The 18,249-nt window shown below is 29.4% G+C and overlaps 2 protein-coding genes across 2 annotated transcripts in view; both read right to left on the reverse strand.

The window, feature by feature from the left end:
* LOC148232402 (uncharacterized) overlaps positions 1–7,680 on the reverse strand; it is a 30,262-nt gene extending 22,582 nt beyond the window's left edge. The window contains exon 1 of the mRNA XM_088193563.1: positions 5,917–7,680. Within this exon, the coding sequence (XP_088049689.1) occupies positions 5,917–7,680 (1,764 nt within the window). The remainder of the gene's footprint in view (positions 1–5,916) is intronic.
* The window catches only part of LOC148232400 (uncharacterized), a 120,579-nt gene that overhangs the window by 45,899 nt on the left and 56,431 nt on the right, over positions 1–18,249 (reverse strand). The window lies entirely within an intron of this gene.

Genomic DNA, 18,249 nt, shown 5'->3' on the forward strand with positions numbered 1-18,249 from the left:
CTTAATTTAATATACGATTAATATTATATATTGATCGTCAGTTACTCATTAGTATAAATACTATAATCAATTAAGTTTGTAATTTTACATTCAATGATTTCGATTTCATCTCTGGCACGCAGAAAATTAATTTAACTCTCTCGAAGCAAAAGTTAATTAAAACGATACCCACACGACATTCTTATCTTTTTGTCTCAGTTGAACTACACGGACGATGATAATAAATAATTATTCCGATTCAATTAACGTTATACTAAATCACGATGATCATTAAGAATCGACTTGAAAGCTTTGTCTCTTAAGTTCCGGTGAAATGAAATACGCAGAAGAAAAATCATATTAATAAATTATAATTAATTATTAAATCGATTTAATTTTAAAATGTTTGTGAAACACTGATGGGATATATAAAAAAATAAAAAGATTTTACTATAAATCTATGTATGATTCCCGAGCGAATGTAATCTTGAGAATGTGGAACTCATGCGGTAATTGGAACTATTATTATCAATTTGGTATTTCTGTAATAAATATACTGAGCAATTTAATAAATTATTAAATATTCTAAAAATACATATTAAATCAATTTAAACTTTTTTAAATCTTTTAAAACAATAGGTTATTTATGAGTATATTAAAGTTTAATTAAGTATTGAATTGATTGAAACAGGAAAATAACAAAAATCTAAGATTTTAATAAGTTTCATTAAATTCAGATTTACATATCTCTTCTATTTAAAGCATTACTAATCTAATAATCAAGTATCAAAATTTATTTCATTAAAATATTGAATTCTCAGAGATAACATAACATAAAGCTGCTTATAAGTTAGTAAAAGGCTTTCCAATAAATTTTTTTTTCAAAAAACATTTAATACAATAAGTTGTGATTTAAAAACTGATGCAAACGAGTTTTGTGTTATTTTAAAATGTTATGTTAAAGTACTATTTAAATTAATGAATTGAATTATCTTTGTTTATAACACTCTGATTATATTAAATACAACAATACAATTATCATGCACAATTATTGTTTGCGCGTTTTAGAAACAGATTTTTTTTTTTTAATTATTATATTTTTAAGAATATTTTTGTATTTCTTATAACGAAAATTTTATAATTCAGATTAAGAAAAACATAATCACAATCAATAATATACAACTAAGCTTTAATGGATGCAATGTATAATATTTTATCAAAGTTAATAAAATTTTGTCAAAGTAAAAATTAATTATAGACAAAAATTAGTAACCAGTGTTATTTTTCAAGAATTTATTGCAAAAAATGCTTAATTTTCATTTCTTAGGAAATTTGCTGATTTCTCAATAATTTTCGTAAAGCTTTTTTTTATTAAAAAATGAATTTAAACGAATATTTTTATATGCAACAGCGAAATTTTTTATACCGCTGGATAAGAGAGTGTCCGTCCCAGATGTATTAAAAAATGCATGCGTTATTTAAAGCTAGAAAGCTAGAAAGAAATAGAGATCGGAATAATTTGAACGTCTAAATATTGTTCACGATTTTCTCAACTAAGGCCTTGTGCTTTGGTGATCTAAAAACAACTTTAATAATCAAATAAAAATAAATTACACTGCATGGAAATCGTCAGATTTCAAAAATGTATGGGGGCGTATAAAAATGTATAGATTTCAAAAATCGAGAAGTAAAAATGATAATTCTTATTTCTCAAGAAATGAAAAAACATCTAAGAGACTAAACACCAACTGGCAATTACCAATAAATATATATTTGTAACTGTTTGCCAAGAAATATACAAACGTTTCTTAGAACCAAATTTTGAACCACTTTTTAATGTTTCTTGAAACCACCGTAAAACTGCTTTTAAAAAGAATAAGAAATATAAAATTCGTTTCTGAGTGCATCTGAGAAACTTAATCCTTCGCCAATCACCAGAAAAATCAATTTATTTGAGCTATGTTAGACAGTTGGCATTGACTGCGCACTTTTTTTACTTGTTCTGGCCTGTTGGGCTTTCTTCTCAAACAGATCAAAACCACAGTGAGCTATCATTCATCAAACTTTCGTCCTTGGCCGGTTGTCCCCATTTAAAGCAACCTATAAAGAGGGGCGCCATTGAAAACCTATGAGATTTCAGTCACTAAAACTGTGGATCAGATCCAGAAAGGAATACCAACGGAGCCCTCTACTAAGACTGCAGCTTATAGAGCTACCTACACGGAGTGAGGCCATCCTTGAAATAACATAATTGGGCAGAAGTTTATGAGTACTGATAGTTAGAAAAAAAAAATTCTGTTTATATAAAAGCACAAGTCTTTAAATAAAATTGCCACTATAAGTCTGAGCAATGCTTAAACAAAATACTTTAATTACATTAAGTTGCCGTTGTAGTTGGAAAATTAGTGCTATTAGTTCAGTTATTCGATTATGTTTTAACCATGAATCAAACGCAGTGGGAAAAATGTCAGTCAAATTTAACTAGAAATTTTGAAAAATCTATGATTACTTGTCAATTACTACTGCGTATAATTGTCACATGACGTTGATGAAATAATACCAAACATAGTGGCAGTTCTAACTCAATGTTATGTTGCTCTTATTTGAACAACAAATTAACAAACCCATTCTTCCAAAGAAGTTCGTAACAAATTTTGTAAGTATAGGTAAGCCAGATTGTATCAGATATCTTTGAGTTACTTATTAAAATAGTGCTATAAAAAACATAAATAAATCCAATAAAAGTAACCATATACCGATAAAAGATTGAATTGAATTTATTTTTCATGCCACTAACATTTCATGAGATATGAGCGTTTAAAAAATGTTCGATATACTAATGATCTCATTTATCAGAAATGTCTTTCTAAAACAGTTTTATAGATTTTTCTTGCTTATTAAAATGCTTGAACCTAATTTAGATCTTACAATAAAAAAAGTATTGCTATACAAAATTTAACAAACTATGATCATTTTTTGGGTCACATTTTTACCATGCTCGTATTCGTTTAGAAAAACCTCGTTATTTGCAAAGTACAGGTACATGTTTTTACCACACAAACGTGGGAATTGAAGCAAAAGTGACATTGTCCAATCTACAAAATGGCACTTTCTCGCATCGATCACACGAAACATACGTTTTTTTACGAGCGCTTCATGTCTGCCACGGCAATAGTACACTTATGTTTTGTTATTTTTTTGCTTTATTGTTATTGCACATTTCTCGAATGGCAAAAATGCGGAATTGTTGTTCACAAGTTACGTGATAGAAGACAATTATTTTCTCGCGTGTGGAGAAGATGCGCAAAAAATCATTCAATGTTCGATTATTTTTTATTCGTAATTTGGCAGTATCTTTGCGAAATTTTAGAAAATATTAATAATGTACATACATGCACTTTTTTGTATACTATGTTTAAAAATATCAGGTTGAATTTAATCAGTTTTTCTCATTAGGTTTAATATGAGCTTTCATAATACAAATCAATTCATACATAAGGTGCATTTCTAAAATAGTTATAATTCAGAATTATTAATAAATAAAATAATATATTCTACAATAGATATTAAACTTCAGTTATAAATAAAATTAACCACAGAAAAATAGTAAATAACTAAATTAATTCTACATATAATAAAGAGAAAGAATAAATTAGGAAAAACAAACTATTATGCGTAACCATGCGGCGTCTATTAATTAATGAAAAACCCTAATATATACAGTTGTATATAACCAAATACCCTAATCAATAAGTGCACTGAAGCCGTTCGACATTACTACAAAAAAAATAAGAGTCGATGCAGAAAAACTCACTACAACGTCCCCGAATTGCACATACAATAGAATGACGACGTCGCTAGATGTACTGATTTTAAATATATTGTTACGCCATTACACATTTTACAATGTTGCATTTAAATGTAGAAAAAACAATTCCTGTAAGAATTCTAGATCAGTGTTTTTTAAACTTTTTAGTACCGGATCGCAAAATAACAATTTAAATTATTTTGTCATTCAAAAGCTTTTTTTTTTGCAATAATTTTATTTTATTTAAATAATACAAAATTTGTATTCCTGAACAAGCCAACTAAACCGTTGGACCTTGCTTTAATAAAAAAAGATATGAACCTTGCCAAATGTTACCGATTTTTAATCACCGTTACGTAGTGCTCTAGTCTAATAATACGTGTATTACAATGTGAATAAGATAGTAGTATATAATAAAAATTGAGCGTTAAATAAACACACTTTGAACATAAGTTTTAAATAACTTATAGTCCGTGGATCTATATTAAATAGAAACAGCGTTTTAACTGAAAAATAAAATAATTAAACACAAAAAAATAATCATCTTTGCCGTTCAAATACAGCGTCCCCGAATCGCACATCTCAGAGAATGATGACGTTGACAAATTTAGTGATTTAGAATATACATACAATTAATCTGTTACACACGCTGATAATAAAACATTAGTTAAAAACCTAATGTAGAAAAACAATTCGTTTTGTAAGCTTTATAGTATCAGAATACAAAATTGAGAGCAATAATTCAATTTATCTCCTTCTTTAACATAAATTTAAAAAAATATTTTATTTTATAATAATAATATTATGAAAAAAATTATATAAACACAAAATGTATATTTTGACCTAAAACCGTTGGATCGTGTTTTAACAAAAAATATGGTCAGTGCCGAATATCTATTGAACTGATACGGAGCGTTCCCTGATCATTCACATTTAATCATACAAATTTTTAAACATTGAACAGATTACGAACAGTGTAAATGCCAGTAGAAGTATCTTTAAAAAAGGAAGTGATTCTTGGTATTTATACCACAAAAGATTTTGTTGTTCATCCAATTTCAGCGGAACGACCAATTTTATTGATAAAAATTTCCGTTAGTCAATGAACAGATTACGAACTGCTGTTTTGAGGTTAAACCTAATTTCTGGCGTTCCTTTTAAAAGTATAACATATACCTTTTGACTTAAGTTGTTAAAATGTTTCTCACTGTAGTGTCCCATTTTAACAAAGAAACCCTTTTTATCAGACGTTTTAAACACTTTATCGCGTGTAATTTTGAATATAAGAGTGGTTCAATTGATGAACTTGACATTATTATAATGATTAAAGAACATCGTTATTTTCACAACAGAAAATACTAAACCATCAAAAACAACCTCGAGTTTAAATATATTTTAATGCTTCCAGATCTTTGTTTATTTTTTCCCATATTTAAATTATAAACAGTGCTTAATTTTTCACTATTGTCCAATAAAGAAAATATCTATGATTTTTTTATTATGCCGAAATTTACGTGACTATGTTACGTGACAAGTGAGAACGTAGTACATAGATAATGTCATATTTATTAATCGTGTATCATTAACTTATTACGGTGCATGTAATGGTACAGTATGTTTACAAAATCAGCTTTAAATAATTTTATTTAATTATATTTCGAGCTGTGAATAAAGCAATCCTATATAGTTTACTTTTGGCAAAGCGGTCGACAGTAGTCGTCAACATTTTTTACGAGCAAAATTAATTACGCCCCTCGGGCCAGATTTCTCGCCTGAGCATTAGTGACCAACGCCATTTAGAATACCATCTTCAGAGATGAACACAAATTTGAATAATCGTGACTCGCTGTAGAATACCAAAATCAATCAACACTACAAAAAAAACCACCAAACATTTATTATAATAGATATATTTTATACACAAATTTTCTATTAGTTTACATAATTTAAAATCAATTAACAACATTTATTCATTAGAAAAACGTTAATTTATCCGGAAAAAATTAAGTAACCGATATTCCACAATTAAAGTTTAGATGTTTTAATAAGCAATTTTTTTAAATACTCGTTTATTGCCTGAAAAATAAACTTTTTATATATATAAGTTTACTTTTTATTTTGTTCCACACTTTAGTTTTACTGAAGCATTCCAAAGAGAAAGCAATAGTTCCAGTAATATAACCAATGCTCAATACTACATATCCTAATTGAAGATGTCCCATTGTCAATTTCACGTTCCCGTCTTCATCGTCATCGCTGACTGTCATCTTCATAATAGTAGATACTCTCTTCATCTCTATCAAATAATCTTTTATCCACTTGCTCATCAAACCGTTAGATTTAACCAGATTTATCAATTGACCGATATACCTCAAGAACGGATACCCTTTGCAAGCCACAATCTCCATCGGGAACGATAGAACGTTATCCAACATGTAGTAGTTAGGCTCTCCAAAATCATCCGTGAAGGCAATGTTATGCGAAGATATGTCGTTTAGGTACATCCTGCTCGTTAAAAGGGAAACGTTTCTATAAATAATGAGATCTCGCAAGGTATTTTCCATGTCAATTATATCCACGTACACTTTGCTAACGATCTTGTATTTTTCTTCATCAGAGTCATCGAACAAGTCTTTCAGTTCTTCCCGGCCGACCATAATCAAACCTGCCTTGAAAATGTCATCCAAACTAGAAATCTGCACTTCGTACATCGGCCTCGTTAATACATTAACCAGATTAGCTTGATACGCGGTGAGCAAGACCACTGCATAAATACAGAAAAATATAAAGAACGTCCTAAGTGGATGAGTGGTCGGTCTGCTATACACCGAAGCTCCAATCACCATCATATAGCAATTTATGATACAATGCACAATAGATTTGTGATACTTGGATTCATTATTAGCATGGGCTAAGACATACCAGACTAAAATGCAGATGAAGTACATTCCAATAGCGCACATCCAAGTATCTACTTTTAAAGCAGAAACCGAGGATAACCATCTAGGTTTAAGAAGAGCTCTAGGCACCACCCAAGTGTAAGAATCTTGCAGATACGACACAGAAGAGTCAAAATCTTCATGAATTATATTATCAGGATATATTCCTCCGATAACCAAATCTCCTTCGCGACGCTTCAATTTTTGAAGAATTCCTGACCATTCACCACTACTATCCCGTTCTCCTCTTTGATCCGTGTCAGTATCCAGCAATATTTTAATATTCAAAGCTTCCGCTATTGTCATTAAAAGTTCATATTCTATTCCACGACTCCTGTCCGGTCCATTAATAAAAGGCGGAATGATCATACCAAAAACTTTCAAAGAACAACCCTTCATATCATGCGGTAGCTTATCTTTAAAAAGATGCCTTTTTTTAATCAATCTACCATTTTTGCAAGTATCGTACACCTTTGCTGTATTATTAATACGATCTGTGCTATTACCGCATCTGTTCGGAGGATCGTAAGGATTCCAAGAGTACACGTGGAATGTGGTTCTAACGTCGATGTCTTGCAGCAAAACTATGCCATGTAAGATATAGTGCGACCATAGATAGCTCAGCATACTTTGAGAATTCGATTGCAATAACTCAAAAGATCCAAATTTGTCCGAGCATAAAATTACCACTTTAGCTCTAGGATTCCAAGAATTTAAGCCACTCAACTGTGATATCATTTGCTTGAACGTATTGACACTATCGACAATCACTACGTAATAATCTGCTTTATCAGCGAACAAGTATGATAAAACAGGACCTGTTTCAGTTGTATTTTGATTCTCATCTTGACTCGAGTCTTTAGAATCACTTCCGACTACCATTACTGTCCATTTTGATTCTAGATGAATAGCTTCCATGAACATCTTCTTGATCTCCTCGCCAGGTGCTGTCATGTTGAACGATTGAGTAATAACTATAAGACTCGGACTTTTGGTAAAGAATTTATGTGCTATTGTCAACAAGCAGGATACAGCTTCTCGCACTACGGTAGGACCCTTTGGGTTGACCTTAGGAACAATCCGATATGACAAACACATTGTTAGCAGTACGAAGAAGCTAAGCAAGCTTCCGAAGCTCATCATAGTTGACGATGGTTTAACGGTTATTTAGTTATCGTATTTTTATTTCCGACACGATTCGGTACTACAAACACGCAACGGCAACAGAGTGGTCATAAAATACTACTCAATAAAATATATCACCCTGAATAAAACCTTATTTTATTTTTATAATAATATTAAAAATTAAATCCTAACTAATAATGTTTTTGATAAACTATATTTGATTTTATATCAGTATTAATGACACGGCTAATATTTGTACATATCTTATACAACAATGAAAGGATTACTTAAAAGCACAACGGCTAATGTATTGACAGCTTAATGGAATGCGAAATGGCTAGTTGCTAGGTTGCCAAATTTTCAATCTATTCAAACTTTAACAGCCATACAACAAAAAATTGTTTTAGTAAAAAAACTGATGTGTAATTTTAAAATTATTTATAAAACTACTCCTTCCCCCCCCCCTTAGTAGCGCAAGAAATAGAAGCGGATACATATCACTTCATTTAAAAAAAATCTACCTTATATCTCCGACTTGGACGCAAGAAATTTTATTTAAGCTCACGGTAGGTGGCGCTACACTAGTTGACATAAGCGGGAAAGCAGCCGCTTCTCTTTTTACGTAAATGCTGGTTCAGCTACGACGTCTAGAATCTAGAGTTTAACCAGATTTTCGGAGACCACTGGATTTTTCAGATCCAGATAATTCATAAACTGACTCGAAATTATTGCACGAAAATAATTTATAATGAACGATACCCTAACAAAAAATATTGCATACATTCTCACGAATAATGCAAAAAATAAACTTTTATTCCAATTTTTAAATATTAGATTTGATAGATAGACTTTACTATTCTCTCCCTGCTTACAATATACAATTTTCTTGCTATTAATATACCAAAAATCTTAATCCAAAAAAATATTTTTCTATGAAAACACTAGTTTTATAAAAAATTATATTCTTTCCTTTTTTCCTTAACCTCTATGTTTTACTAAATTATGATAAGGTTAACTAACATTATTTTTTAATTTGTAGAAAAGTACAACTTATTTGAATAAAAACTATTTGCAAAAGACACGCTAAAAGAGTCATAAATGTTTTTTATTAACGGTATCCATTACAAAGATTTTCAAAAATAGTGCACTAAAACCATTGAATTACTTCAATAAAATAAAATAAAAAGGTCAATGCAGAAAATTTATGTTGTACAAATACGATTTCCTCGAAACTCACATTTCAAAGAATGACAACGTCGCTAAACATTAAAATTTCAAATACACCGTTACGCTGTTATACACACCTAAGAGAGCAATAAGGAAATAATAGTTTAAAGTTCAATGTCGCACATACATATAGAAAAACAATGTTTCTAAACTTTTTAGTATTAGAATTTAGATTATCCCCTCTTAAGCAGTAATTTTAATTATAAATATTTCTTTGAAAAACAGTGATTTTAACTATAAATGTATATTTCTGAACAAGTTTACTAAAACCGTTGGACCTTGCTTTAACAAAAATGAGGGTTGGTTCAGAATATCTTTATTGAACAGATACTAAGCACTCCCGGATTCACATTTCATTATATGGTTACGTTGTTAATTTATAATAAATCTACGTAATTGTTAAGCAGTGCTACAGTCTTATGTTAGACAATAATAAAGAGTCTGATTACGCCTCGAATTACCGGTGTTGGTCAAAGGAACTAGAAGTTAATGGAGCGACAAATTAAAAGGTAAATAAACCAGAACATTGCTGTACTTAATCACTTCCATAAAAAATTGAACAAACAATAATTAAACCAAGCATGCACGAAGCGGAGATACGCCGAATCACCCACAACAACCCTAAAAAGTCAACCAGATCCAATTGAACTTTAACCTGAGTTTTTCGCTATAACTTAAAGACTGCAAAGGCGCACTATTACGTCAAAGACTTATACATAAATAAACATTGCTGCATCTTCTCTAAATAATTAAACAGAGAAGTATTTTAATTTTCCTTTTTTATATAACACCTAGAATTATTAAAATAATATAATATACTGTTTATTTTAATTTATTAAAATACAACATAATCGAGTGAGCAGATTTTAAAATATGATCTTATAAAAGCAGTTTATAAGATTAATGTATTTTTTAATGCAAACAAATATTCGATTTCTAAATCTTCAGTTTCGCAAATTTGTGAATCTGAACAAAGTAAATGTACCTTAGTTTCACCTGACACTACATAAATCTAAAGACACATCCACATAAATAATTCATGTCCACAAATATACGACTATCGTGCGTTTTCTCCTTAAGGTAATACAAATAAAACATTTGGAGAACCTTCGATTGATAGTTCTGCCCACCCAGTTTCACTCTCTAGAACACTTGTTATTCGCTCTGATGATTGACAAACTGATCTGATAAGACATGCGGCAATTAACACTTTTTTCGAAAGACAACTCAATCAAGTGAAAAAAGATATTCATTTTGAGTTTTCAATAATATCTAAATCTTATAAAAAATGCCGAGTGAAATATTAATTTAAAAATGTATTAATAAAATAATCATTAAAAAAATCTATTATAAATCTATGCTAAGTCAGCTTACCATATATGGCTAGGGCTTAATCTAAATATTTGTTTCCAATATATAATTATATCATCGTCTATTGAAAGGGTTAAAGATAATCGTCGGTACGTTTGATAGGCATTTTATTATATTGTTATAAAAGTCAGCATCGACAAAAGGAAAGATTCTCTCTCCTTTTTTAGATTAATAACTGATCATGACGAATTCATCTTGCTCCTTTCTAAAATAATAATAATGATGAACATCTTTGCGAAAGTTGTGATGCAATTAAAACTTAATATTAATTTATAAATTAAAACATTGTTATTTAAAGTAGCTGATTTTTTTTAGTGGGATATAATTTTTTAACTAAAATAATTTTCAATAAAATATGCACATCTTTACAGAAATTGTTATGTCATCAAAGACTTTTTATAATATTCATCTAATTATTATTATTTAATTTTGTATTTCAATTCAATATCTCTGGGGGATGGAGTTAATTCGTTTCATTTTGCACCAATAATTATCATAGTATGAGGTTTTACAAATTTGTGGAGCAATGTTGTCTGTATATATTTTCTTTTTTAATTTACTTTTAATATGATTTTACTGTAATAATAGTCTTGCTTGGTTTAAGAAACGATCGATAAATAATTCCCCAAAATACTATACTGTCACCATATTTTTTTTCATGTGTAAACTCGACTATACCATCTAATTATTACACTAATATAATCTGACTACCATATAGAATCTATATCTTGTCGCAGGAATTGAATCAATTTAAAAATAGTAACCTATTATTTCTAAAACTAATAAACAACAGACATCAAAATGCTGTTTTTTTTTGTCTTTCAGTCAGTTCGTGCGGTACCTATTTATCCACTTTTTCACATTTATTGTAAAAATCAGATGTCACGAAAAAGAAAAATTTCTAAATTGACTGCGAGTTTCGAAACAGTCGTTTGTGAAAAGCTTTAAGATTGTTTCTCGTTATGAATTATGGTTGATTTTTTAAATATACTGATTCCTCGATTTACGCGGTAGATACGTTCCAAGAAATATCGCGTAAAACGAAATTTGTAAAAAAAACGAGTACGTGTATTTTTCAACGTTTCTTTGGCCAATAAATTAAGCGAGCAAAATTTACAGCCAACGCGTGTACTCCAAAAAGCAACTCAAGACACACTACATGGGCAGTGGTGGATGTTCCACATGTAGGTTAAATGTGGGAGTAAGTAATAACCGCGCCACACCGATATGGAGTATAAAAAATATTAAGTATGTACCTCGAACCGGTTCGTGGTACGAATTAAGTTTATTTAGTAGTGGCGATTTAATTAATCTTCGAATGTACCCCTCCCCCTCTTCTAAAAAATATAAAAAATAAAATAATCCCCTTTTTTTTTAAAAAATATTTTAGGGATAGTTTTATTTGGTATGAATAAACAAATTAAAAACAGTTTATATTTGTAAACAATAAAACCGTTAGACCTTACTTTAACAAAAAATGAGGATAGGTGCCGTATATCTTTGTTGAACAAGTACTAAGCGTTTCTAAGATTAAAATTCAAGAAGATGAAGACTTTGGTCTAATAATATATAGTTTAGATAGTAATAAAGAGTCTGGTTCCGCCCCGAATCATCGACGTTTGTCAAAGGATCGTAGATTGGAAAGAACATTGTACTTTTTTTTCAAAGGTATATAAACCATTTATAAACATTTGTGTCAGAACTTAGCTTCCGACTTGGAATAACAATAGTTAAGCAATAACAATAAAAAAACAACAGTCCCTAAAAATCGCGAGAAAAGCAGCAGCTTTTACTTAGAGCGTCGTACTTATATAGTTTCAGTTACTATTTAAAAATATTTTTCTGGTTAGTTTTATTTATATTTGTATCAAGCGTTTATATTACATTGAAAAACTAGAGCATTTCATTAATATTCCATCGTTAACCTTTTACTTTCCAAAATCAATACAATCATTAACACCTGAACTTCCCACATTAACATAAAAATGGCGTAAGACTATATAAACAAATAAAGCATGCGAAATATATTGTTATTTTTATTGCAAATTGCATAACAGCATTATCCCACGCTGTCCATGTGTACTTCTGTGAATATTTGGATACCGAAAAGTAATCAATCTTTTTTGTATAATTATATCTACTTTAAACACATATGAAGGGATAATTTGAAATAATCTATAAAAAAATAAGCACTATTAGGCGTACTTACACTTCTTGAAATACCTCATAAGCAAATCGTGACCGACAAACACACCTTGTTAATTAACACATGCCGCTGTACATAATATTTTATGAGGCATCCGACAAGAAGTGGCAATTTAACTACCAAATCTTTCGACACAATCTTATCACGTTTTTCTACCGTTTGGCGGATAATTTCACGCCTTGCACGTATTTTTCACTTCGTGCCTATTCCTGGGTATATCCGGACGTGAAAAAAAATCATAAACACCCACCCGGTAACGCGAAAACGGCAATAGAGGCATAATTATCCTAAACTATTAATCATGGAGTGGTAAAAAATTACAAACTTTCGCTCACGAGCGCCTCGTAGAAAAAAGAGCCCATGGGCGTACCGGCGAGGGCGAATATAAAATTTATTTCACTGAATAATACTTTCCAGCGACATATAACAATTACAAAATATGTTTTTGCCTTTCTATATAAACGTCTGAAGAAACGTTGTTGCGAAAAAACATAAGCCAAACCCTGACAAACAGTTATAAAACAATTGTATGTTCTAAAGCTGTTCTTTTAAACGTTCATTGTTTACATTTTAGAGAGTTTATGGCAGTTTCTACTTATGAATGATTTCATGTTGTAGAATTATGTTGGATCTCCTACAATAAAATTATTGAATTTGAACTAAACGATGTGATTGGTATAATATTTAACGCGTTGACATTGGCGCAATGTGCTTTGATATGACCACGTTGTTTTAAATGCGTTTGCTCGACACGTTTATACATTTAAATATACACATTTATCTAGACTTTAAGAGATATAGTCATATAAATATTAGCTTCATAAATGGATTTTTTCATAATTTAATGGTTAAAGATTCAATTTTCCCCAGACGTATTTAAAATAATTATTAATGTTGAACTCCAAATTTTTTCAGTTCATTAATTAGTTATCATTTATTGATAGCTCGAACTTCGCATTAGGTTTTTTCTTAATACGTGAAAAATAAAATATTATATTATCTACATAATTAATTAATTAAAAGATTGATAAAAAATATATACATAAAAAACGATGATACTCTCAAGATGTCGATGGCCTTTTACCCAAACTAATCTGGGTCAATGAAACACATGTATAAAATAATTTAATAAAATCAAATAATACCCAATTATGTTCGTTAAGAATATAACAAAAACAATACTTTTATTATATACTTGGCAAATATAATTGTGCAAAACAATAATCAAAGATAATTTATTTACTATAAAAAATTTAATCGTGTCATTAATAACCTATTTCTATGTGCAATTATGTGTTTAAATATTGTGTTATACAATACGCATCATAATGCACGCAAAGAGCTTGAACTCGTGACCGCACTAGCGGTAGCTTGTATGTTTAATTTTCAGAGGCTCTCAACTTTTTACATTAAAAAAATATAAAGTAAATAAAATGTTAATTTATTACGACAATATGATTTTGAGTAATTAAAATTGATAATATTAATATTATTATGTGGGGTCAGACGGTGTTATATTAAGATGTTTTTCTTGTTTTTGTTTATCTCAATGAACCGTCCAAATTATCAAAAAAAGTCCAATGTATCAAATTTTCAGTAACGCGATTCAAATTTTATTTTATTTAATATAAATAATATTAATAAAAAAACTTTCAGCAATAACCATAGAATTCGTATTTTTAAACTCATTTGTTGCAAATGTAATTAAATTTTAATTAAAGACAAAAAAATCATTCACTTATTCAGTGCACCGTTTTTAGTTCGAAATTTATTCTTGGAATGGTATTTTTTTAGCGAATGTGTGATCGCCGATTTGGCAAGAAGACACAGATTAGCGGCCATAGATTTATACACAGTTTGAATGTTAAATAGCATACAAGAAAGAAAGTTACCGAACGGCAGTCGTTCTCATGTTGCGTTGCTAAAATGAAGCAGCTTGCTTATACGGTGTTGCCAGATTAACGCCTGACTCTAAAATAGACAATTTACATAAGTACTTGAATATACTTTTGCATAAATTTATATTTTTTTAAATAATTGTTTGATTAATAATGAAAAGAATTTAGCTATGCAGCGTATTTTTACTATTAAATATAATATAGCAGTATTATTGCCAATTTTTTTTTTACTTTTTGACTATTTTTTCTATTAGATTTCTCGTATCTAAAAGTGGTTCATATTTGTATGCGTTAATAAAACTAATTGCTTAATTTATTTGGATTTTTTTTTCGTCGACATGAAACAAGTGCACGTGACGATTGCATATTTGGGCGAATCATATATGCACTTTTCAAAAAGATCTGAACAAAAAATACATTCGGTACCAATACAAAATCAAATCAAAGTTAGAGCATTGTCACGCCTATATATTTTTAATCGTTACTGTCACACAAAATACCCTTACTGGAAGTTAAGCGAAAAACAAACAGTCTATTTTATCCAATCCAAATAAAAGATGTAAAGCAAAGTAAACTAATATAATATATATTTAGCCCCAAGTTTAAAAATAAAAGAAAATTCCTGTTAATTCTTAACCGCTGGTCCCACTAAAAAAGACCAAAATTACAACAGAAACGACGACAGAAAATATGGTAAATTTCTTGACAAAAAGTAAGTTCCGGCACCTTTTATGTTTAAAAAAATCTCTGAGTATATACTATAAGACTGGACATTTCTACCGTTACCAGAACAATCCATACCAACGTTTTTATTTTGTCAATAATGCCAGGACAAGAAAATTAGTCACGAGAGACTATGGAACTAATTATTTATTAGGACTTCTTGAAGTTTTTTCTTGTAGGCGTTATATAAACGATTGTGCATCTGAAAATATCCATTACTTTGAAAGCACTTGCATAAAAGGACCAGAAAATCTGAACAATGCGATAGTCGGTAGCAAATATAGACAAATACATTCCAAAGAATTACATCATTGCTAATTTTACCAATTTTTGAATCATCGAATGCAAATAGTCTAACTAGAGTTAGACTAGTAAGAATAATCGAGAAGGAAAAAATCATTATATTTTTCCGAATCAAATATATATTAATAATAAATTTTAATTAAAAACAAAAAATCATTCATTTATTCCGTGCAGCGCAAAATTTTTAGTTTTCTTCTTTAAATAAAAAGTCAAAGATATTTTTTAGTGAATGTGTAGTCGCCGGTTTGGCAATAAGACACATATTAAATAGTATACAAGTAAGAAAGTCGGTGAGAATTTATGACACGATTTATTCACTAATTTATTCACTAAGAAAAAATATTATAATAGTTCATTCGGACACTTCAGTCAGAACTTGACATAGAATTACCACTTCGCTTTCGACCTGGAACACACAAAAGTCCAGCTTTACTTGCAACGAGAATCGTCTAAAATAACCCTGGGAAAATGACTAATTTCACCTAATTTTAAAGTCCTAGTCCATCTTAAAAGTCTTTGAAATCCAAAAGTTTAATTATATTTTTTTTCAAAAATATTTTATAATATAAAAACTTTATATTTATATATTATATAAAAATAAAAGCATTAAAAATTCACATTGTTAAAACATTTTATTACATACAGTCTGAGAAGCACTGTGCTAAATAAAACTAATAAAGAAATTGCAAATTTGAAACATAAGAAACAAACATATTACTGAAAAAATAAAACTTTTTAGTTGAAATTTTTGATGGAATAGTACAATTATTTGTAAACAAAGTTTTAAAAAATGACTAGAACAAACATTGTAAAATTAAATTTTAATAAAAAAAGTGCTATAATTAAGGTATTGTATTATACTATTATATAATTGCAAATATAAAGAATATCAAACCTGGTAAATAAGAAAGCTAAGATAATTTCTACAAATCGATACATAAATGCAAGTACAATTGTTTAGCAATCTATTCATTTTCTCACATAATATAATAATTTTATGGTTCTTCATTTAATGTCTTAAGTTTATGAACGCTTAAGCAATGCCATCCAAGGTTTCCAAAAGCCGTTATGATGTCACGTTTAAGACTCTCAAGAGCACCAAACGAGAAAAATAATTACTGGAATTTATCTATTTTATAGAAAAAAAATGACATCTGCATTAAAATTAAAATAATTGTTCATTAAATTATCATAGATATACAGACATAATTTAACAGCTTATTAATATTGTATATTATTTGAAAGATGGATTTTATCGCAATTGAGACTTACTGATCAATATTTCGACAGCTGTGCACCTGTCATGATCACGAATTTGAAGAAACAATTTTGTTAAAACAAAATAACTTTTGAATTCGTGACCTTGGCAGGTGTAACATTGCCAAAATATCGAGCAGCAAATCTCAATCGCGATAAAATCCGGATTTCAAATAATATATGTATAAGCTCGTGTATTTAATGTCTGTATATACTAAACTGGTAAATTCTGTCTGTATGTCTATGATAATTTAAAGAACAATTATTTTAATTGTAATGCAGATTTAATCCATTGCAATATTAAGTTTAAGTAATGAAGAAAGCCAGCTTTCAAATAATGTGTACTAAGCCGCATTGCCTATGAATAAAATATAGCACATATACACCTGTGATTGGTTTGAAAGAGCCGTTCTTTTTTTTGTATACATAGATCGGAAGGCGGCTTTTCAGAAAGACTATGTTAATTTTATACAATATTATGATTTTAAATGAAGAACGTCTAAACCGAATTTTGACCAATAAGAGCGCAAAAAACAATTATCCTTTCTCAGAAGTCAAAAATCCACGTCAAAAGCAATAAATCGTGCTTTCATCGTCGCAGTGGGAACGCTCGTCACCGAGTAGTTTTAATAGGGGTCTGGGAATGACGATAAATTATTGACAAATTTTTAACACTTATTTTTGCTTAAATAATAAAGAAAGAACTCAGATAAGAAATCGTTCCGAAGATGTTCGTGGCAGATGTTTGAAAAAATGTATACTTTCTCGGAATTTTTAATAAATTAAATAAAAAATATATATAATTTTTTACAATTTTCAATTACCCTAACCGGCCGGCGGCTTTATTTTTATTTTGGTGATCCAAGAATCCACTCCAATAATAATAAATTACGCATGGGAATCAGCAGATTGCTAAACGATTTAGGGCCATTTTTCTTTTTCGATAATTTAAAAGGGTTTTTTTATTTTTTTTGCTAAGTAGCAACATCTGTTATTGACAATTGTCTCACGATTATTATTGATTAATGAAGGGGCCCTAAATTTTCTGTTAAAACAATTGGAAAATAGCATATGAGCAATTGAAGAAAAATAATCGAAGAAACCAGACATTGTGTCATTAATTAAATATTTCAAAATCCAGAATCCTTCACTAGTCAAAAAAAATATGACTTATTTAGATATTCTTCAAAAGCAGAAATAAATAGACCTCTCTTAAAAATTTTGTTTAGTTTTTTATGCGATTCATGGAATGTTTGACATGAAGTGAGTTTCGGCACCTTTTTTGTTTAAAAATGCTCTGCTTATTATGTTTTTTGTACAATGACAATTTTCCATTAGCGCCTAAATCAGCTGCAATCTGTCCTTATAAATGGGAAGGGAATGGATGAGGATGTTTGATCTCCTTCCCTAAGA

The sequence above is a fragment of the Plectrocnemia conspersa genome, unplaced genomic scaffold (assembly GCF_051122295.1).
Source record: "Plectrocnemia conspersa isolate PC_06_02 unplaced genomic scaffold, ASM5112229v1 ptg000009l, whole genome shotgun sequence".
NCBI lineage: Eukaryota > Metazoa > Arthropoda > Insecta > Trichoptera > Polycentropodidae > Plectrocnemia > Plectrocnemia conspersa.